Source organism: Taudactylus pleione, unplaced genomic scaffold (genome assembly GCF_031769625.1).
Source record: "Taudactylus pleione unplaced genomic scaffold, aTauple2 ptg000848l, whole genome shotgun sequence".
Classification (NCBI taxonomy): Eukaryota; Metazoa; Chordata; class Amphibia; order Anura; family Myobatrachidae; genus Taudactylus; species Taudactylus pleione.
Genome location: NW_028285250.1, coordinates 1,114,539 through 1,137,326, shown reverse-complemented (window position 1 = coordinate 1,137,326; position 22,788 = coordinate 1,114,539). Strand labels below are relative to the sequence as shown.

At 43.2% G+C, this 22,788-nt stretch overlaps 1 protein-coding gene across 1 annotated transcript in view; it reads left to right on the top strand.

The window, feature by feature from the left end:
- The window catches only part of TECTA (tectorin alpha), a 141,496-nt gene that overhangs the window by 59,188 nt on the left and 59,520 nt on the right, over positions 1-22,788 (top strand). The window contains exons 9-11 of the mRNA XM_088458722.1: positions 10,899-11,491; positions 16,834-17,407; positions 21,314-21,915. Of these exons, the coding sequence (XP_088314848.1) occupies positions 10,899-11,491; positions 16,834-17,407; positions 21,314-21,915 (1,769 nt within the window). The remainder of the gene's footprint in view (positions 1-10,898; positions 11,492-16,833; positions 17,408-21,313; positions 21,916-22,788) is intronic.

Below are 22,788 nucleotides of genomic sequence, written 5' to 3'. Positions count from 1 at the left end.
CATAGCTCCCTCCATCACAGCCCCCACTTAGATTTACCTGGTCCTGGTGGCTCCAACAGCGGCAGCAGAATACTGGCAGCGGGGGACAGGTCTCACAGCTACGTCGGCGGGAACCCTCCTGAGCGCAGCGGCGTGCCTGCGCAGGCAGCTGTATCACAGTGATACAGTCTGCCCGGAGGCTCTCTGGGAGTGGAGGCGGGACCGCGTGATGGACGTCACGTGGTACTCGCGCAGTGCTCCTCTGGGAGCGCTGTGATTATGTAATTTCTTCGGGCAATGGGACCCGTCCATGGGCCCCTTGGGTCCCGCCGGGCCCTAGGCGTGCGCCTAAGATGCCTAGCGGGAAATCCGGCCCTGGGCGGCCTACAGCATCTGCTGTCATACATGCCAAGATCATAACACTTGTAGGATTCTTTGTTGTCGCTTGAAAGCAATCTGGATGCACCTCTTGCCCGATTGGATGTCTCACATATTTTCTCCCATCACTACCAAATATCGATATCTTAGTTTCGTCACTCCATATCACTTGTTTCCACTGACCTTCTGTCCATGCAATGTGTTCTTTTGCCCACTGTATTCATTTCTGCCACTGTTTTTTATTCAATAATGGCTTTTTTCGGGGAATCCTACCTTTTAGGCCAACCTCCGTTAGTCTTCTCCATACTGTTCTTGCACTGACAAAAACACCAGTTGCACTCAGTTCACTGCTAATGGCCGCAGATAACATCTATCTGTCCCTGACTCAAATTTGTTTTATTCTCCTATCATCAACAGCTGTTGTGCACTTTTTCCGGCCTTTTCCTTCTTTGTTTTGTATCGATTGTGTTTCCTGATATCGTAAACAAAACTTTCATACTCCTGATATTGTCACATTCTCACCAACTTCTCTCGCAATTGCTGCATATGAAAGACCATTTTCATGTAACACCACAATCCTAGATCTCTTCCTGGGTGACCAGTCACCACTTTGCCTGGATGACATTGCTGTATTTATTTTTTACACCGTCAATAGCACTAAACAATACACACAAACATCCAACCATAATTGCACTTCAGTAACCAACTTTATTCTGCAAAATGAAACCGCCAAACTGACCTTTCCCACCTTTGAACATGACCTCGCACCTGCTCATAAACGACAGCTGATTGGTCCTCAAAACAACGATTCCGATTGTCTGGTAGTAGCTGTTACTACAATCCGCTTCTTGAATCTCACGCATCTGTGCTTCTTTGTCTGACTGAAAGTAGCATAACTTCCCTTGTTGTAATGCAAATATTTGACCTCCTTTTTATTGTGTTGAATTCAGCATTAAATTTCCTTTCATTTGATACATGAATAATTGCACTGCGTGAAGTGAAACAGTTTTTATAAGCATTCAAAGCTGAAAAACATTCAAATTTCAAAATGTGTCTGCAATTTTGGCCACCAGTATATATATATATATATATATATATATATATATATATATATATATATTTGGAGCGAGGTGTATTGGGGGTATGCAGTCAGGAAGCCGACGGTCGAAATGGCGACCGCCGACTTCCCGACTGTGCAATCCCGACAGGGGACTAATGATAAGTGTCGAAATCTCGATGCCTATCATGATCCCTACGCCGGGAGCCCTGCGCCTGGCATACCGGGCGCAGACAGCCGCCGTGGGGGAGGGATAAGTTAGAGGCTCCCGGGGGGGACTTAGTGTTAGGCACCCCCCCGGGAGGGTTAGGGTTATGCTAGGGGAAGGGGGGTTAGGGTTAGGCAGCCCGGGGGGGGTGTTTAGGGTTAGGCACCCCCTCAGGAGGGTTAGGTTTAGGCTGCGGGGACTGGGGGGGTTAGGTTTAGGCACTTACGGGGGGGTTAGGCACTAAGGGGGGAGGTTAGGATTAGGCAGGGGGGAGAGGGTTAAGTATAGTTACTTTACCTACCTGTCGGGATCTTCACTGCTGCCAGTCTTCCGGCATCAGGATTTGAGCCGCCGGACATAGGCCCCACGGTCATTCATACCGATCTCGTATTTGGAGGGGGAGAGATACTTGTTCTTGAAGGTCAAATCCTATTTTTAACTAGGACAGTGCAGCTGAAAGAATTAAACAGGTTACCTGCTTAAACAGCCACAACACAGCTTCCTTTTGCATCTGTCAGCCACAATGGGTACATTCATTGCCTTCCAGATGGTTTGAAATGTCAGCACCTTTCCTGGCTGGATTCCCTTATACGTAACCATGAAATATTCACTAGTCAGTATCCACATGATCAAATAAAATCATGCAACCAAAAAGCCTAGGTTTTAACACCAGAGGTAATGTACTAAAGTGCTGTGTCATATGCGGTTTGAAAACTGCCACGCATAAGACAGTAAATTCTACGGTTTGCAGTATGTGTGGCAGTTTGCAAACCTCTGAACCACATGTGATTCTCTCCAAACCCTGTGGTGAAACTGGATATGAAATATACAGCTTTACCCATTACTAAAAGCTGAGCTTAACCAGCATGGGGACCGGTCCTCCAAGGAAGAGACTACAAGAACCAGCCAAATGCTGAATAGCGTAGGGCCCTGCCTGTTACTTCTGGCTGATGGGTACCAGGTTTACACTCTTGCCCTGTCCAAACATAAATAAATATTAGTGCCCCATCCCAATATATAATGAAATATTAGTACCCCGTCCTAATAAAATAATGAAATACTGATTTTCAGGCAGTTGTTCCAAGAACCATTAAGTGGGCATGAATAATTTTCTAGGTAATGAGGCAGTCACGCTTGAGCACCTAAGAATCTTATTATAACTCATGGTCACAAGTAAGAATTATCTCAGCCCATTGTGTTACTAATTTAATCACCTAGGGGTCTTTTCATCATCACTTAATTTTTACAAAAGCAGGTGAAAATGAACATTTTCACCCTCAATTGTAAAAATTAAGTTATCAGGTCATTCATTAATAGGGTAAAGCAGGAGATATCACAGATACCTCCTGCTTACCTTCCTCTCCCGGAATGGCCCGCTGTCCCCATACACTAGTATCACAGATATCACCTACTTACCTTCCACTTGCGGAATGGCCCGCTGTCCCCATACACTAGTATCACAGATATCTCCTGCTTACCTTCCTCTTGCGGAATGGCCGCTGTCCCCATACACTAGTATCACAGATATCTCTTACTTACCTTCCTCTTGCGGAATGGCCCGCTGTCCCCATACACTAGTATCACAGATATCTCTTACCTACCTTCCTCTTGCGGAATGGCCCGCTGTCCCCATACACTAGTATTACAGATATCTCCTGCTTACCTTCCTCTCCCGGAATGGCCCACTGTCCTCATACACTAGTATCACAGATATCACCTACTTACCTTCCACTTGCGGAATGGCCGCTGTCCCCATACACTAGTATCACAGATATCTCCTACTTACCTTCCTCTTGCGGAATGGCCCGCTGTCCCCATACACTAGTATCACAGATATCTCTTACCTACCTTCCTCTTGCGGAATGGCCCGCTGTCCCCATTTACTAGTATTACAGATATCTCCTGCTTACCTTCCTCTCCCGGAATGGCCCGCTGTCCCCATACACTAGTATCACAGATATCACCTACTTATCTTCCACTTGCGGAATGGCCCGCTGTCCCCATACACTAGTATCACAGATACCTCCTGCTTACCTTCCTCTTGCGGAATGGCCCGCTGTTCCCATACACTAGAATCACAGATATCTCCTACTTACCTTCCTCTGGCGGAATGGCCCGCTGTCCCCATACACTAGTATCACAGATATCTCCTGCTTACCTTCGTCTTGCGGAATGGCTCGCTGTCCCCATACACTAGTATCATAGATACCTCCTGCTTACCTTCCTCTTGCGGAATGGCCCGCTGTTCCCATACACTAGTATCACAGATATCTCCTACTTACCTTCCTCTGGCGGAATGGCCCGCTGTCCCCATACACTAGTATCACAGATATCTCCTGCTTACCTTCGTCTTGCGGAATGGCTCGCTGTCCCCATACACTAGTATCACAGATATCACCTACTTACCTTCCTCTTGCGGAATGGCTCGCTGTCCCCATACACTAGTATCATACCTTCCTCTTGCGGAATGGCTCGCTGTCCCCATACACTAGTTTCACAGATATCACCTACTTACGTTCCTCTTGCGGAATGGCTCGCTGTCCCCATACACTAGTATCACAGATATCACCTACTTACCTTCCACTTGCGGAATGGCTCGCTGTACCCATACACTAGTATCACAGATATCTCTTACTTACCTTACTCTGGCGGAATGGCCCGCTGTCCCCATACACTAGTATCACCGATATCTCCTACTTACCTTCCACTTGCAGAATGGCTCGCTGTTCCCATGCACTAGTATGGGGACAGAGGCCCTGATTCAGAGCCGGTAGCTCTGACAGAGCGCTCGCTCTGAATAAGGACCGGTCTTTTTTTTTTAAATAGAACGGCCTCCTGGCTGCTCGCAAAGCTGTGGGTGACCACCCACAGCTATAGCGAGTGTCCAGGAAGATGATCGCGATGGTCAAGACCATTGCGACCATCGGGCTTGCGACGAGACCCTTGTGGTAGGGTCTCGTTGCCGCAAGCCCCAGAGAGATTTTGGCTCTAACAGAGCTGGAATCTCTCCACTGACATCACTTTTGATGTCAGTGGGGCCGCCCCCCAGATGGTAGGCGTTCTCATGGGAACGCCTCCGTCTGGGCAGCCACCCCCCTGGCCGACCCACCAAAGGGGGCGTACTGTCACTCAACATCGACAGCACGCCCCCTTTGGTACGAGACCTGGAGCGACGGATTACCCATCGCTATCCGGGTCTCGCGCATGTGTACGACGGAGCCGGCTCCATCGTGCGCATGTGCTCTGGGCCACCATCGACCCAGTTGCGAGCGCTCAGCGCTTGCGACCGGGTCTGAATCAGGCCCAGAATTCATCAAGCTCCGGAAATATAGTGCTCCCGCTGTCCGCTCCTTCCCTATGGGAAAGAGTCCCGGGTCGCGAAGAGGGATCCTTTTGGATCCCTCCTCCCCTGTCCGGCTCCTTCTGCCGGTTGTCGGGGCTCTTGTGCACATCTGTGACCTGCAGGACACGCATGCGTACTTGTATCACTGCTCTGAAAGGAAGCAATGGATGCATTCGGGGAGACAGCTGATTTTCGGATGAGCTGTCTCCGTGCAGGAGTAATGATGAATTGCTCTGGAGCTCGCGTCGAGATGAAATGTTAATTATCGGGGTACTTTCGGACTCCCTAGACATCTTAAATTTATAAATACAAAATATGTGGCCAACGTTCCAGGACCAGAAACTTTTATTTTGTTGAATTGTTTTTAAATATATATATATTTAATGATAATATCATTATTTAATTATAGTTTTGGTCTATAAAAAAGCTATATGGAAACACACCTCAAATAGACAAATACAGAACAAGAAGCAAGACAACTCACCACAGTTAGCAATCAATTTATGGGCTCAATCCTATTAACAGCAGCGCGGAACCTCCAGACTGGGAGATTTTTGCTCTCAGAACCATAGGACTGCGTATAAAAATCTTCGAGTCCAGGAGAAGATTGGCCAGACTCATACCTATCGCATCTAATAGGATTGAGCCCCCCTATATCTTTCTCCTTATACTTTACTACAACTTTCTCGTTCTCCTTTTAAACTCCTCACAATCCCACAAAGTGAAGGTAGCCGGCTGTCTGTCTCTATGATGTCATCTGAATGTTATTTCTGTAAAAGCACCATTAAATGAATGTGAATAGCTTCTTATTCACTGTGATCTGTTTCTATGATATCAGTTGAATGGTGCTTGCTATAATAAATAGAGTAGCATTAGTAAATATATATGAATAACTTCTATTCCACAGTGATCTGTTTCTGTTATGTCAATTGAATGTTGTTTCTATAAAAACACCATTAAATGAATATAAAGTTGTAATAGCTTCTAATCTGCAGTGGGTTTAACTGAAACCACTGCCAAATAGAACACGCCATGGCGGATTGTCATCTAAAAACCGACAAATTCATTTTAGACACCAAAACCGCTGCTTAGTAAATGCTGTCAATTAGACATAGAAACCATCATCAACTGACTATGGTTTTCCAGTGGTTTCTAAATGACACCAAATTCACTGCTTAGTAAATTCGGCCCATAGGGGGGAATTCAATTAGGTGCAGGGTTTACCCCGCAACTAACTGAACACACTGCCCGTTGCAGTTAGCTGCGGTAACCCCGCATGCTGAGCCCTGAGAGTGGATTTTTCCTCTCAGCCTCAGACTCTGCATATTAATGTATGGGGAAACCCATGGATTCCAGCACTTTGCGCGTAATCTATGAGTTAGAGCACGTTATCCCATGGTTTACAGCAGGACAATTAACTGGATAGCTATGGACGTGAAACCCAAAGCTATTCCATGCACCTAATTGATTTCCCCCCATAGTGTGTATAACATTGTCTGTGAACTCTGACAACCAAGTGGTTATACTTTATACCCCGGGGGATCCTATTTTATTATTTTTAGTTTATTTTGTGAAGTATTTTGTCAGACCTTATTTTCTCCTATTTCTGTTTAATACTGAGTGATTTCAGGATCCCTGTAAATATGATATCTGTTACTATATAGGTTGCCCAAGGATAATGATGCTGGATTATAAAGTTACAAATTGTGAATGCATTGAATTCCTCTTTTTATAACTGTCAGCATGGAGACACTTTACCTATTTGTGGGAATGGTCCTGCGTCTCCTTCTGAAAATCTCCTGGAAGACTCTCTGAATCTCTGGCGCAGTATTCGGTTCCTGGCTCTCCACAGTTTCGGTTGTTTTTTGTTTCCTCCTGGGATCTCAATGCAGATTTCCCAGTGTCTCAGCTGCAGCATCTTTTGTGCGTAGCCTCACATTAACCCTTGCACTGCTCCAGCAGTCCTGTAGCATCTCCAGCTCACAGTCTCTCACACTGCACCTCCAGCTAGACCTTTAACCCTCGCTCTGCTCCAGAAATCCTGCAGCACCACCACCTGTGCTTTTAACCCTCTCTGCTCCGAGAGTCCTGTAGCATCTCTATTGCACAGTGTCTCACACTGCACCTCCAGCTAGACCTTTAACCCTCGTTCTGCTCCAGCAATCCTGCAGCATCCTCTGTGCATTAACCCTAACTCTGTTCTACAGTGCCCCTTTTAGGAGTAGACCTTCAGCTGCTCTCTCAAGTTTTCAAGTGTTTTTGCTTCACTCATCAGTTTTATCCTGTTCTAGTCTGCCATGAATTCCAAACCACCTTGTAGTGGTTGAGGAACCTTAGGGGCCTTGTTAGACTCTGCACCTCCAGGATGTCAGTGCACAATCAGGGTTGATTTGCACAAGAGTTCATTAGAAAGTCCAGTGTCATGATACTATGACTCTGATCCTGGCACGGTCCTGTATGCTGTGGCTCTCTGGTGAACTTGTGATTGTGGTCATGTGACGGCTGATGTCAGGGAGGTGACAATTTGAATTGGATTTCCTATTTATTCCTCACTCTGGCTGCTGCAGAATGTAAGAGTAATACACTCACTACCTTGCTCCAGCCTACTAGTGTTTTGATAGTGTACTATCTTCCTGGGTATTTAAAAAAAAAATAATATATATATATATATATATATATATATATTTACTCCTCTCCTGCATAACGCCTGTTGCTAATCATAGACTTCTCCAGTGTATAATCCTTGGTTTGCTCCCGACACCTCTTCGCATTTATCCCTGAGGCTAATCTGTGATCTTTCACGTATGACCCCTGGCTTGTCCCTGATTCTCCTCTGTATAGTCCCTGTGGCATATGCATGGACTAGAGTGTGCCAGATTCCGGCATGCTGAATTCTCTTAAGGGTTTTATCATCTCCAGCCTATCACACTGTCATCCAATTAAAGGGGCAGGAAGTCCAAATCTCCCTGCTGGGGTCCTTAATGAGAACCACCTATGCATTAGAGTCCAACACTCTGATACTGATAGCGCTAATACTATCTTATAGAAAGAAGAATTCCCACTGACACCTTCTTATTATCAGCCTTTTACCCCCCTTCTCATACTTGTTGACTTTTTACCAGGTCTACCCTGTAGATGCTGGAAGAAAAAGCCCAGGCGGGAGGAGGTGGTGTTGTGGGTGAGTGGCACTAGGAGATGTGAGCACAATGATGAATTAAATAGATATGCCCTCAGACTGCACCTTTTTCCAAAGGGAGGTGTGTTTACTCTTTGAGAGTTCCTGCTTTAATTTATTAAGAACATCTTGATGGCCCACAGTTCACCCCATTCAGTAATATCTGCTCCCATAGTGGACATGTACAAGTCTCTTTGACAACCAGGTAAAGTGGGACTGTCTCCATGAATGCTAACAAGACTCCTCTCCTTGAAGCTGATATCTCATATTGAAATCCTGAAATCTTGTGTTTATATGCGAGTGAAGTATAATGCTCAATCCAGCGCCTAGCTGGCATTCTACAAAAACACCCTGATCTGTTCAACTCCTCCCCTCTGAAGAAGCAACAGTTTAAACTCCTGTGCTAGGCCATGCACCCAAAAATGAGGCCATAATGTCACAATATAGCTGGGATAGGGTTGTCATACTGCCACATGTGAGGAAGGGGTTAATCACCTGTCATTCTGAAGATAGTTCCTCCTCCTTCTCATTTGAAATTTGGAGTTTGGACCTATTTAAGACCTGATGCCCAGTCAATACTTGGCCAGGCTTTAGGGATCTTGTTATAACCCACACCTCCGCATTGAAGATCCTATATATGCTAGAATTTTGTATATAATCCTACAGTCCTGTTCCTTGATGCCTCATTGTGCTGTGCTATGCTATGATGTGGTTTTATACAATATTGGACTTGAATACAGACTCCTGCCTTGCATCTCCTTACCCATGACAAGTTGATGTAAGAAGTGGGATAGAGTTTGGTCCTCTACTGTGCTGCCTCACATCTCCCACACTCAGCCTACCTCTACTGCCCTGTCGCATATCTCCTACATACAGCGTACTTCTAATGTATTGCCTCACATCCCTTACACACAGCCTACCTTTACTGTCCTATCTCATATCTCCCATGTGCAGACTACCACTGCTGTCCTGTCTCACATTTTCCACACTCAGCCTACCTCTACTGTCCTGCCTCTCATCGCCCACACACAACTTGCTTCTTCTGTCCTGCGTCACATCTCTCACAGTTTGCTTACATCTACTATCCTGCCTACATGTTCTGTCTCACATCCCCCACACTCAGCCTGCCTTTACTGTGCTGCCTCACATCTTCCACACACAGACTACCTCTACTGTCCTGCCTCACATATCCCACATTCAGCCTACCTCTACTGTTCTGCCCACATCTTCCACACTCAGCCTACCTCTACTGTCCTGCCTCACATCTCCCATACACAGACTACCTCTACTGTCCTGCCTCACATGTTCCACACACAGACTACCTCTACTGTCCTGCCTCACATCTCCCACACTCAGCCTACCTCTACTCTCCTGCCTTACATCTCCCACACTCAGCCTACCTCTACTGTCCTGCCTCACATGTTCCACACACAGACTACCTCTACTGTCCTGCCTTACATCTCCCACACACAGCCTATCTCTACTGTCCTGCCTCACATCTCCCACACACAGCCTACCTCCACTGTCCTGCCTCACATCTCCCACACTCAGCCTACCTCCACTGTCCTGCCTCACATCTCCCACACTCAGCCTACCTCTACTGTCCTGCCTCACATCTCCCACACTCAGCCTACCTCCACTGTTCTGCCTCACATCTCCCACACTCAGCCTACCTCTACTGTCCTGCCTCACATCTCCCACACTCAGCCTACCTCTACTGTCCTGCCTCACATCTCCCACACTCAGCCTACCTCCACTGTTCTGTCACGTTATGTAGGAAAGTGTTTTATTATTGAAGCACTCTTATGTGACAGATGAACTGATTTGATCATTGAATGCTACAGTATGTGTAGACAAAACTATTCAATCTTTATGAGCTCATTAAAAATTATGGAACTACAGAATAAAAACTAAATCTGGATTCATTAGACAGTCTTCATTTTCAATAACATTTTTGCTGAAGGTAGCTGATAGCTTCCTGCGTTCTGCTTGTTGGATGGATCTTTCCATTCATCAATCAGTCAGTGTGTGGAGACCTCCCTCCACTCTGAAAGCAGTGGCCACTGCCATCCACTAATTCATTGCTAACAGCCATCTTCTATGTGTGACAGAAGCCAGAAGCCCTTCACACACAGTAAGTGGGTAGCTGCATGCTGCAGGGACATGGCTGGTGGCTTAGAAGCATGTCGCAAATGCTGCCCAGTTGCTCCAATTGTGTTTAATATGCAATCGGAGTAGCCAGGGAATATGCTATGCCTGCTTTACAACCATCAGCAGAGATGCTGAGGGGTGGGCAGGGCGAGAACCAATTACCAGGGTCCAAGCTTGCTGGAGAGGCCCTGTAGGGGCACGGGTCAACTGCTGAGTGGAATATTGTCCAGCCTGGTTGCCGAGGTTCATGGTGGACTCTATGATCCAGACACACAGCAGCGTTGACTTTGGGTCAGAGAGATGTGTGAGTGGAGAAAAGAAAAGGCCAGATTAAGCTAATTGTATTAATTGAATTGAGAAGCAGAGAAGTTAATATGGAGTTAAACTAAATTTGGGGACGGTCTGGGGAGGCATTCTTAGGGATGCATAATACTGTCTCTCAGCCAGAGGATTACTCCACAGGCAGCCATACTGTGTTGCATCTTCTAAACTAAAGCTCAATGATAATATGTTGTTTTGGCGAATTTGAATGCTTACTCCAAATATATGTTTTAGAAACCACTTGTTTGAAGTTAATTCTCTTTATTTCTCTATGTTCCCTCTTCAGCCTCTGCTATACAATGTACTGAATTCAGTCATTACTCAGTTTGCACAAGCAGCTGTCCAGCTACCTGTTCTGACCTCACAGCGCCGCAATTCTGCAATAGCCCCTGTACAGAAGGATGTGAGTGTGATAATGGGCATGTGCTCAGTGCAGATTTATGTGTTCCCATAAACAAGTGTGGATGCCAGATGGATGGTAAATACTATGTGGTCGGTGATTCCTTTTGGACATCTCCAGACTGCACTGTACAGTGTTGGTGCGAAGATGGAGGAGATATGGCGTGCCTCAACACCAGCTGCCGTGATGGGGAGATCTGCTCGGTGGAGAATGGATATCAAGGTTGCTACCCGAGACGGGAAAGTGTGTGTCTGGTCAGCCAGAACCAAGTGATACACACATTTGACTCAGTAAGCTTCCCGTATCCCATGGAGTATTCTTACACCTTGTTAAAGACTTGCCCTGACAAGGCAGAGTTTATTGAGATTGACATCAGCAAGAAGAAACCAGACTCGAGTGCCAATTGGTTGAGACCTCTAAGAATCCAAGTGGCCAAACAAGAGATACGAATTGGTGGGGGCAGCACATCTGAGATTAAGGTAAGGAACTATGGGGCCGATTCAGACCCGGACGCTAAGCCACAATCGCTCGTATCCAAAGGGGCCGGGTATTCAAATTCCGCGATCACACTTTCTGGTGTAAGGACACCCTCTATGTCTTAGAGAGCGACGGCAGTGTCAGTGTACGCCTGTCTAAAGACGCCCACTTTTCTTTCTTAGCACACATCATATCCAGGAAGTTTATGATTAATCAGAACCATCAAGAGCCATCGGAGCTGCACGCAGCGCTTGAGGTAGACCCTACCCCGCCGCAAACACTGCGATCACTGCAGGCTGAAATACAACCAAGTGACGTGTACAATGACGCTTCCATGCTAATTATGGACGCCCATTAAATGCCGTTTTGACGCCCAGACACGCCTGCATTCGCAGCACCACTCCCCCGTTCACAAGCACCTTTCTCTGTTACCACCCACAAATGCCACTGTCACTCAAAGTAGTGTCCAGTCTGTGTACTACGGGTGCAGAATTCTCGGACGCAGTGACTGGCTTGCGCACGCGCACTGCGACGCATACGCACAACAATCGCCCATAGCAAGCGAACGCGACTTAGCGTCCTGGTCTGAATCGGCCCCGATAACCTTAACCAAGTGCTTGTTGTTCTGTTTCAAATAATTTACAGTGGACTGGAATAAAATAAATTTTTTGCGGTAGCAACAGAACTAAACGGTAGTTAAATCAACTAATATTCATATATGTAGAACAATCTATGGAGAGGTACTTAAGTTGTCTTCTATCACAGCCTGTTAACTTTTTTTCTGTGTATTGTCAATTTGTTTGACTCTTTCAATTAACAAATACAACCCCCCCCCCAAAAAATAATCTATGGTGAAGGATTGAGTTCAGCAGAATGACAAATCGCGACCATCAGCATCGCAAGTTTCTCCCCACACCCCATAGAGGTGCACAGGAAAACTTGCAATGTTATTGTCTACTGTAATATGATTGCGGTGTGCAATCGAGCATTGAGTGATGTTCATCGTCGCGTAGTGTAGAGCCGTTTAGACCCGTAAGAGTCTAAATGGGCGGTTCAATTCTCGCCAATGTGCGCAGATGCGCACATCACAGAGAATTACGTTATCGCTGATGGCGCTCACACTAGTATCGGCAAATCCATTTTTGTGGCCTCAAGTTGGCAGGGAAATAGTCTTAATGTCGCTAACTTGCAGTCATCACAAATGACTGAATTCCCCCCTAAGGTTCATAACTGATTTACATAACATAATCAGTGAAGAGTTTATATCTTATCCTGTTATTTTAAAGAGAGCTTATTGGTTTTACAACACTTTTATGGAAAAAGAAGATCTGGGTATGAAGTCATTAGGTCAAATTGCACAATGTTGACACCAGGATGTCAACAGTTATGTCGAAGTGGTCAAAATGTCAACATCACACATGTGGACCAAGATATGGAAAAATAACCAAGTGCCAAGAGGGAGTGTGTACCAACTACTGTAAAATTAAATAGACACAGCTGCTCGCCACCTGGGAGTATGCCACCGCTCCCAATGAGCACAGAAGTGCCCAAAAATGCAAAGAATAAAAGAAGGTGAGATGGAGCTAGTATCACATGTAGGACATGAAGTAAATATAATTGCATAAAACATTTATTATAAATGTAAATATACAGTACTATATGATAAATGAAACAAAAAAACAAAAATATCAACATATAAAAATATATAAAATGATTGAGCTCTGCACCAGAATAATCGTGTTGCCAATTGGTATAATATAGCAACTCATGTATCACATGTCTACAAAAATGATATTAAAATGACAATAAGGAAAAGGATATTGAAATATCTGTTCCCAAATGACTGACAAATGTGAAGCTCCAAAAAGAGTAGCCTGGTTAGGATAGACCAAAATGTAAGGATCCGTATATAATTAATAATAAATGAATATTGCGGTAGATGTATAAAAGCTCAATCATTTTATATATTTTTATATGTTGATATTTTTGTTTCATTTGTCATATAGTTCTGTATATTTACATTTGTAATAAATGTTTTATGCAATTATATTTACTTCATGTCCTACATGTGATACTAGCGCCATCCCACCTTCTTTTATTCATCACACATGTCAACATCTTGAAAAATGTCGACATGGACACAACGATGACATATGAAATGTTGACATATGCATTAGGGTTAGTGTTAGGGTCAGAGTTACCATTAGGGTTAGGCTTAGCACTAGGGATAGACACATAATAGAAACACATTTCTGACATTTCAACAATGTCGACATTACATCAGTGTTGACATGCTCACATGTCGGTTTTTACCATACTATTCTGAATCTATCATGACAGAGGAACTGTTTTTCTCATCGATGAGGTTATGCAAATGCTAATGTAACTGTCTCTAAAGCGCAATAAATCTGAGATATTGGATTGCAATTTTACTAAATTGCTTACATGTGAGTGTTACTCCAGTAGACATGTTATTTTGTATGGGCTTGGTTTTAATAAAATACTGATTTTGCTTATCTGGCCCTGGTGCCCATCCAATTAATAGAAAGCTACACTGTAAGTGTATAAAAAAGGTTTTCAAATAAATTACTTATCAAATAATATAGAATTAGTAATACACTATTGGAATTGTATGGGCCATACATCTACTGACCCCCATTCCCCGTTCTGCCAGTACAAATTGCCTGATCAATGATCCGTCGACGGATTGGGGAAAAATAGCATGTTAAAAATCCCCAATTTGCCAATCCGGATAATTTTTTGGTCAGGTTCGGCAAATTTATGATTTCCAACATGTTGGATTTCCCCCATCATCGCCAAAAGGGGAAGTTGAAGCAATCCTTCACAGATGTATGGGCCTACAGTCTATACAGGGTGTGAGTCATTGCCTGCAGTCTATACAGGGTGTGAGTCATAGCCTGCAGTCTATACAGGGGGTGAGTCATAGCCTGCAGTCTATACAAGGTGTGAGACATAGCCTGCAGTCTATACAGGGTGTGAGTCATTGCCTGCAGTCTATACAGGGTGTGAGTCATTGCCTGCAGTCTATACAGGGTGTGAGTCATAGCCTGCAGTCTATACAGGGGGTGAGTCATAGCCTGCAGTCTATACAAGGTGTGAGTCATAGCCTGCAGTCTATACAGGGTGTGAGTCATTGCCTGCAGTCTATACAGGGTGTGAGTCATTGCCTGCAGTCTATACAGGGTGTGAGTCATTGCCTGCAGTCTATACAGGGGGTGAGTCATTGCCTGCAGTCTATACAGGGTGTGAGTCATTGCCTGCAGTCTATGCGCTTGCAGTCTATACAGGGTGAGTCATTGCCTGCAGTCTATACAGGGTGAGTCATTGCCTGCAGTCTACACAGTTTGTTTTCTTTTTTGCTGTTTGTAACATGAGTTGCTATGAAAAGTGAGGATTCATTTTAAACATTGTACTTCATAGACCACAGCTGTCAAACAAAATATATCCCTAGTTTTCAGTGTTGACAAACTGCACAGTACAATTCCAGTTACACCGCATCAACAATGCAATTATGTCTATCTTTTTATTTAGACTTGATTGTTAATATGGGAAGAGGGTAAAAGTCGGAAACATAGTAAATGTATTGAAAAAGCCGGAAATCCATAGTAAATGTATCAGAAAAGCCGGAAATCTATAGTAAATGTATTAGAAAAGCCGGAAATCATGGTAAATGTATCAGAAAAGCCGGAAATCCATAGTAAATGTATTAGAAAAGCCGGAAATCCATAGTAAATGTATTAGAAAAGCCGGAAATCATAGTAAATGTGTTAGAAATGCCAGAAAAGCTGGAAATCATAGTAAATGTATTGAAAAAGCTAGAAATCATAGTAAATGTGTTGGAAAAGCTGGAAATCATAGTAAATGTATTGGAAAAGCCGGAAATCATATTAGGTTACGTTTTCACATATGCAAACTTTTTGCACCCTTCGCTCGAATGTGTCACTTTTCGGCGCTATTGTATATGCGGGTTTTCGGACAATTGTATTACTAAAGATGCGATGCGGCTTTTGCCTTAAGAAAAAACTACGGCAAAAAGTGTGCCTGAAAATTGGGAAATGTGCCTGTACCCCACAAAAAAGATAAACTAACATTGGGTAATAGTTTAGTTTTTAAATTGTGTCATATGGCTGTTATTTATTCATTTTTCTTTAACAGTGGAAAAATTATGGAAAGCAAGTTTTTGGGTCAAAATAAATGCTGCAGTTAAATTAGGGGTAAATATAACTGGGTGCTAGTACTTTTTTTTGTCATTTTAGGGTAAAAAAAAGTTAAAAATACACCTTCTGCCGACATCTGCAATCCCAAAAACACTTTTCCCATCCATGCAGTCCCCAAAATACCTACCACACTACTTAAAACCCATTTTCTAACACTTTTTACATTTTGACCCCCACAATTACATGTCATTATTATGGGGAATTAAGTTAATTAAAAAAAATATTTTTGCTTAGTCATTAGGTGGGGGCCCAAAGGGTTCTGAACCAAACCCTAAATTTTTAGTCCAAAATAGGGGTTTTGTAAATTTTTTCACCTGCTCTGAGGTGATGAAAACTATTTTCCACTTCTAGCTGCGCAAGATTTGCATGTTCAAAAAGCCGCGGCTAATAGGATAACACGATACGCATTTTTGGTGAAAAGTTTGCACAAGTGTAAACTTTACGACAAACCACAGCTATTCACAGCTAATTGGATATGGCCCTCAATATGATTTCCAGATGTTTTCAATAGACTTTCCATGGTTTCCGGCTTTTTCAATGCATTTAATAAGATTTTCGGCTTTGTCAATACATTTACTATGGTTTCCTGCTTTTTCAATACACTTCTAATGGTTTCTGGTTTTTTTCAATGCATTTACTACAGTATGTTTCCGGCTTTTATCCACACCTGTTAATATGCGATGAAGTCTGATTTCATGGAAGAAATGTAACCATGCATTGTTGCCAATTCATTGAGCATGACTGTAATACACTTAAGGCTACATAGACTGCTTTATGGTTTAAGTACTAGATAGTGTTCCTGGAATGTACAGTATATTCAAATATTTGCAGCTATGAAACCGTGCATCAGAAATATGTGTCAATCAGATTCCAACAAAGCATGAAAAAAAAAATGATTCCATATGAGTACACAAGTACGATCCTGCTTTGTTTATACTGTACAACAATCCATAGTATAACTATACAACATTTTCCGATGTATCCGGAACTCTGTAATTATGCCCATGCTAGGCTTCTATAGTCAATGATACAATCTTAATATGTTTACCCTGGAAATGAGCCCATTGCTGTGACCCATGCCAGTAAGTACTTGCTTCGTTTTCTAGGTTAACGGATTTCAAGTTGAGCTGCCATACTACTTACCATCTGGAGAACTGGAAATATACCGTAACAGAAATGGGACAGTTATTGAGTCTGAAGGACTAGTTAGAATACAGTATTCAGACCACGGTCTACTTTACATCACCCTTTCTACCTTTTACTACAATTGCACAGGAGGCCTATGTGGTTACTTCAATGGAAATAGCGACGACGAGTTCTGCTTCCCAAATGGTAAATGTACGGACAATGTGGCTGTATTCTTAGAGAGCTGGACCACTTTTGATGAAATTTGCAATGGAGAATGTGGAGACTTGCTGAAGGCCTGCAACAACGACTCTGAGCTTCTCAAGTATTACAGAAGTCGTTCCAAGTGCGGAATTATCAATGATCCCAGTAACAGTTCTTTCCTGGACTGCCACGCTGTGGTTAACGTGTCTGCCTACTACAGGACTTGCCTGTTTCGCTTGTGCCAAAGTGGTGGTAACCAAACGGAGCTTTGTGACTCAGTCAGCCGTTACACCGTGGCCTGCCAGAACGCTGCAGTAGATGTTGGCCAGTGGAGGAGCAGGAATTTCTGTCGTAAGTTTATGCTTTATATCATGTTTTCCCGTGGTGCCCGACCGGTGATTTAAGCTTCAGAAATTATTTTAGTTTAAGATGAGAAAGTTTATATTGTTTTCTTTTTTATCTTGTGATATGTGCATGTGATAGCAGAAAACCAGTACAAACCAGAGAATACTGTATGCTCCTCTACTGAGTGGTAGGAAGAATAATATTATTAATGATAAAAGATTATACCCACTATTCCAAAAAAATATTATTGAAGAATTTTGATAAAGCTCTTAAAATTCCACGAATGTCTTTGCAAGCAGCAAATAACTTAAAGATAATGTATAAATTATAAATACATGATAATATAATGAATATTCTAATCATCAAATCTTTCAATGCAGACTTTTGATAGGCCCTTGCAATACCCAAATATTTTTCCAAGGGCACTCAAATAAAACATGAAATTATGAATTACTCTGTTATTTGTGCCATGTTCGGGAAAGATAAATGGCTAAACAAAAAAAAAGTTAGAGATAAATTATATATATATAAAAATATATATATATATAAATTTTTACTTCTTTTCACTCATCATTCATCATATCTGCCTGGGTCCATGCATGCTTTACAGGCGTCACACTCCTCTCTTCACCTGTATGTGATGTTTTGGAGAATGGGGCACTGAAACCCGCTTTAGCTTATCTCAGACAGGCCAAGCAGGAGATTGAAGCGTGCTCTGGTACGACTAGATGTATTGGAGACTCCTGCAAATTCAGAGAATAGCGCATGGAATGTAAACGAGTGATTTGCTGTTGTTACACTCTGAAAGGTATTCATCTCCCCTGTTGGCTAGTCTCCTGCGCTAAAAGAAGAAAAAGAGAATAACAAATATTCATAGACAGAGCTGCGTTTTCCCAGCAGCTGTTTATTAATGGATGTAGTCAATCCCCAAAGAAATGTGTAACAACAATTATATATTAGAAACAGCGCTTTTTCAGGAGAGAATGAATTTTCACTTACACCAGATAGGAATTGAGTTTAGGCATGCAAGTTTAATAAATAATTAAAAATATAAATTTATGACTTTATAAATTATAGAATCAGAAAAATAATATAAAAGGTAAAAAAAAATTTAAAAACCCAACAATTCATACACCCCTTTTCCCTCAATGTCTCAATAATTGTTCTAAATGGGATAAGAGTTTAGGATATTAGTCCTGTTCCTATAACAACCTCCAAATAAGCAGTAGATTATTCCTTTAAGGTTTTAAGGTATCCAGAAAAATCATAGTTACCAACTGGAGTGAATGGGGTCTTTTTGAATTAGCGGAAGAAAGTCACGCATACAGTATGTACTTTGGGGTCACTTGTAGTTGGTAGCCTGGTATAGCTGAAACATCCTTAGATCACTTATATATTTGATGATGGCAAAAGTTGGAGGCCTGATTCAGGCTCTGGTAAACCACTGTGTATCCCAATAGGTCAGAGGATTTAGGGGTGTAGATACAGCTAACGCATTTCGCTGTGTCCCCCACAGCTTTGACAAAGGTGATTTGTGAAACTCCAGGGTTGGATATTTTTACCTCAGCCAATATGGCTACTAATTAACACACCTGGATAGTAATCAATTCCTTCTATATAAAAACTATACAATTTAATAATTGCATTAATATCATAGGAGGCAGATTCCCTTTATCACTTTACACACACTTATAAAAGCACCATTTACAAGCAGAAACAAAGGTTGTAGTAATCATTTAGATGATTCGCCCCACAATCCCAATAGTCATGTGATGTAAAGAGATGGTCACATGACCGCATGGATTTAATAGACATCTCTCAATCACTGAGACAACCACATGAAAAACATCTAATATATAATTGTTAGACAGTCTCCTGCACTATCCTGCACTGTATGGCTAGCTTCAGCAGGACCGTAACTAGGGTGTGTGAGCGGTGTAATCGCACAGGGTACAGGACCCCTGCAGGGGGCACCATCTCTGCCCCATGGCCACTGCATCTGGCCAGCAAGGTGCCTGGAAGGAACAGCACCTTGCAGCCAGTATCGCGCACTTTAGAAACTCCGGGCACGGACCCTGCAGCCTGTACAGCTGCTCAGAGTGCCCTCAGGACACTCCGGGTATTGCCCTACTTCCCGGTGCTGGTGGCTTCACCACCTAGGCATGACATCATGAGCTCAGGGGGTGGGGCGGCACAGGGCACACTGCCGCGCTATTACCGTGGCTGAACTTAAGGGAGCGGATTCTAGTGTCAGGGTTTTTTAACTGACACTTCATCTAAGTTACTGAATGTATCAATTTTGAAATCTTACATCAGTTTTATTTTCAACAATTGATCATACAAATTTCTTGGATGTGTTTTTATTAATAACTACATGTAGTAAAACTACAGGATTAAGTTTGCAAACACAGCTCAATACCTTGTCTGAGTAACTCTAGTAAAGAATAGATTGAGTAGCTCTAGTAAAGTATTAGCTCCAGCCTCCAGTAAAGTAATAACTCTATTAAAGGTGCTCTTGTAAAGTATATATTACAGGTACTGAAAATACAGGATTGTGCTGCCTGAGAACAGGTGTAAATTCCATAGTGCAAATAGCTTTTTGCATTGCATAATTAAAACACTCTAGAAAACTACGATTTTCAAACATAACTTACTGCTATTTGCTGTCCCTATTTTTGCAGGGTTCTAAATATAAATCATTGGATGTAATCTTGTGTCAACTGAAGTTAGGTGATGAGTATCGGTACCATTTTTTTCCATAGACAAAAATGCACAACAAATGAGATTGCCCAAACTGGGGCTTATGCAGAGTAAGGAGCAAATAAAAAAATGGAGCAAATTTGCACCTTTGAAAAACCATGTTACACTGCAGGTGGGGCAGATTTGTAATGTGCAGAGAGATACAGAGGAGGGGTGTGTCCTAGCTCAATTCTAACTTGCAGTCAAGTTGCCCAGTATTTGTTTGCTACATGCAAAAGCAGCCTCCATGCAAAAATAAAAAAAAATCATCCCTTACTTGGAACATGGGGCCTGATTCAGCAAGGATCACAACTGCAACTGCAATAGCGAATTACGCACGCAGTCTCACTGCGATCATATGCTAATCCACTGCGATCGATATGCCGCCACAGCACATAAGGACACCCACCTTACCATACACACATTTGTAATTCTTAGCAAGACTGCAAAACCATCAGTAACATCGCGTACCATCGCAGCCTCATGCACACTTCCATAAGGTCAGAAATTGCTAACCTTCCGGTACGCAGTGAGAGCTCAGGCTGCGTATGGCATCACAGTGGATAATTTATGCACGCCCTGTAACTGCGTTCAAATGCACTAGCACGCTGTGTTTTGCCGACCACCCCCGTCACCACCCCAAACGGCACTTCCTGTCAATCACTCTGCAACGGGTCTGCGTAGTCTCTGCGATCACAGTTCCGATCGCAGTGGCTGGTTCACACACTGCGATGCATATGCTTGCGCAGAATGCACCAATCGGTCAGTTGCGTGCTTAATCGCACTTGTGATCATTGCTGAATCAGGCCCATGGTTTGTACAGGAGCAAATTGCTCTTTTTTTTAATAAGCCCCATTGTGCACAGTTTGATACATCTCTCCTGCCACAGTAATTTTCTGACAGTTTGTGGTACAAATTGCAGATTTTAACCTTCCAAACACACCACATGAGGATGGCATTTTGCATTGGAACCCATCAAATTGCTGGGTATTACATCAGGTGGTTTTGAGGCCTAAATTGCATTTGCCCCATCAAGAGAGAATGGAACGACGTAGAATGCCTCAAATACAAATAATCTGTTGTGGAGTTCTTCTAAAATAGATTTCTTTTATGTTTGCTATAGCACAAAAAAGGAAAATGTAATAATAATGACGCTGTTCACGCTCTTTTTAGCTCTCATGTGCCCAGAAAACAGCCACTTTGAAGAATGCATCACGTGCTCAGAAACCTGTGAGACGCTCTCCTCAGGCCGAGTCTGCCCTGATACCTGCACAGAAGGATGCCAGTGTGATGAAGGATTTGCCTTGCAGGGCAGCCAGTGTGTGCCAAAGAGCGAGTGTGGCTGTAACTTTGAGGGCCACCAAGTGACAACTAATGAGACTTTCTGGATTGACCTGGATTGTAAATCCCTTTGTTACTGTAATGGGTCAGACAACAGTGTGTACTGTGAGACTACACCGTGTAAGGACGAGGAATACTGTATGGAGGATAGCGGGCTATACTATTGCCAGCCGCGTACAGATGCATCATGTATTGTCTCAGGATATGGGCATTACCTTACGTTTGACGGGCTACCGTTTGATTTCCAGAGCAGCTGTTCCTTAATCCTTTGCACCACCGTTACTAATGCTAAAGCCGATACTGTCCCAAAATTTACGGTTACTGCTAAGAATGAGGACAGAGACCCTTCCCTGGCACTATGGGTGAAGCAAGTCGAGGTAGAAGTTTACAATTACAATATTGTCATCTATCGCGCGTACAAGCACACTGTCCTGGTAAGTGAATTGTAGGCTACTAAGAGCTTTGACCTTTCATCACTAACATGCTCAGCAACATTTTCCTGCTAATTAATACCTTTTTTCCACTGTCGCAATAACCCGGGTTATTGTCGAGTCTACCGGGGTCGCGGCTCAGTGTAAAAGGGTTGTTAAAAAAACTGTAGCTATCTTACAGTTTCCATCTGGTGAAGACTGTGGCCATTGCAGCATTTAAAAGAGGTCCAATATCAGTTTAAGGGGTACCAATTCTTGATTGTGATTTTGTTGAACCACCATTAATTCATACAAGGTCCTAGGACAGAGGTTCCCCAACGCGGTCCTCAAGGCTCCATAATAGGTCAGGTTTTAGAGATATCCATGGTTAAGCACAGGTGGTTAAATTAAATTGACTGAGGTACAAATTAAGCCACCTGTGCTCAACCATGGATATCTCTAAAACCTGAACTGTTGGGGGGCCTTGAGGACCGCATTTGGGAACCTCTTTTCTAGGACCTGTTTTGGCATGAAAATGCCCCATCAATGGCCAGGGATTTGGGCTCGTGTTGCACCGTTGCTCCAAGTTATTCTGTATGTAGGTGGTCTTGGTCCTTATTTCAAACAATGGCAATTAGTATTTGCTGCCATTTGGTGGTATGGAGCAAGGCAGCATTTCAATCGAGCAGTCACATTTTCGGTGAGGTGGAAGAGTCTGCTTTGTCAAAGACACTGCAGAAACGCTGGTAATCCACAGGCAGCTTTTCTGGTACAATTGTCTCTTCTCTATGGGCACTTGTCTACAACCACTTTAACTGGTGGTAGACATGTAATGTGGCTGACTATCCCTTACTGTATCTTTTTAGCTCTCCAATCATCCTTTGTGTAATGTGTGTA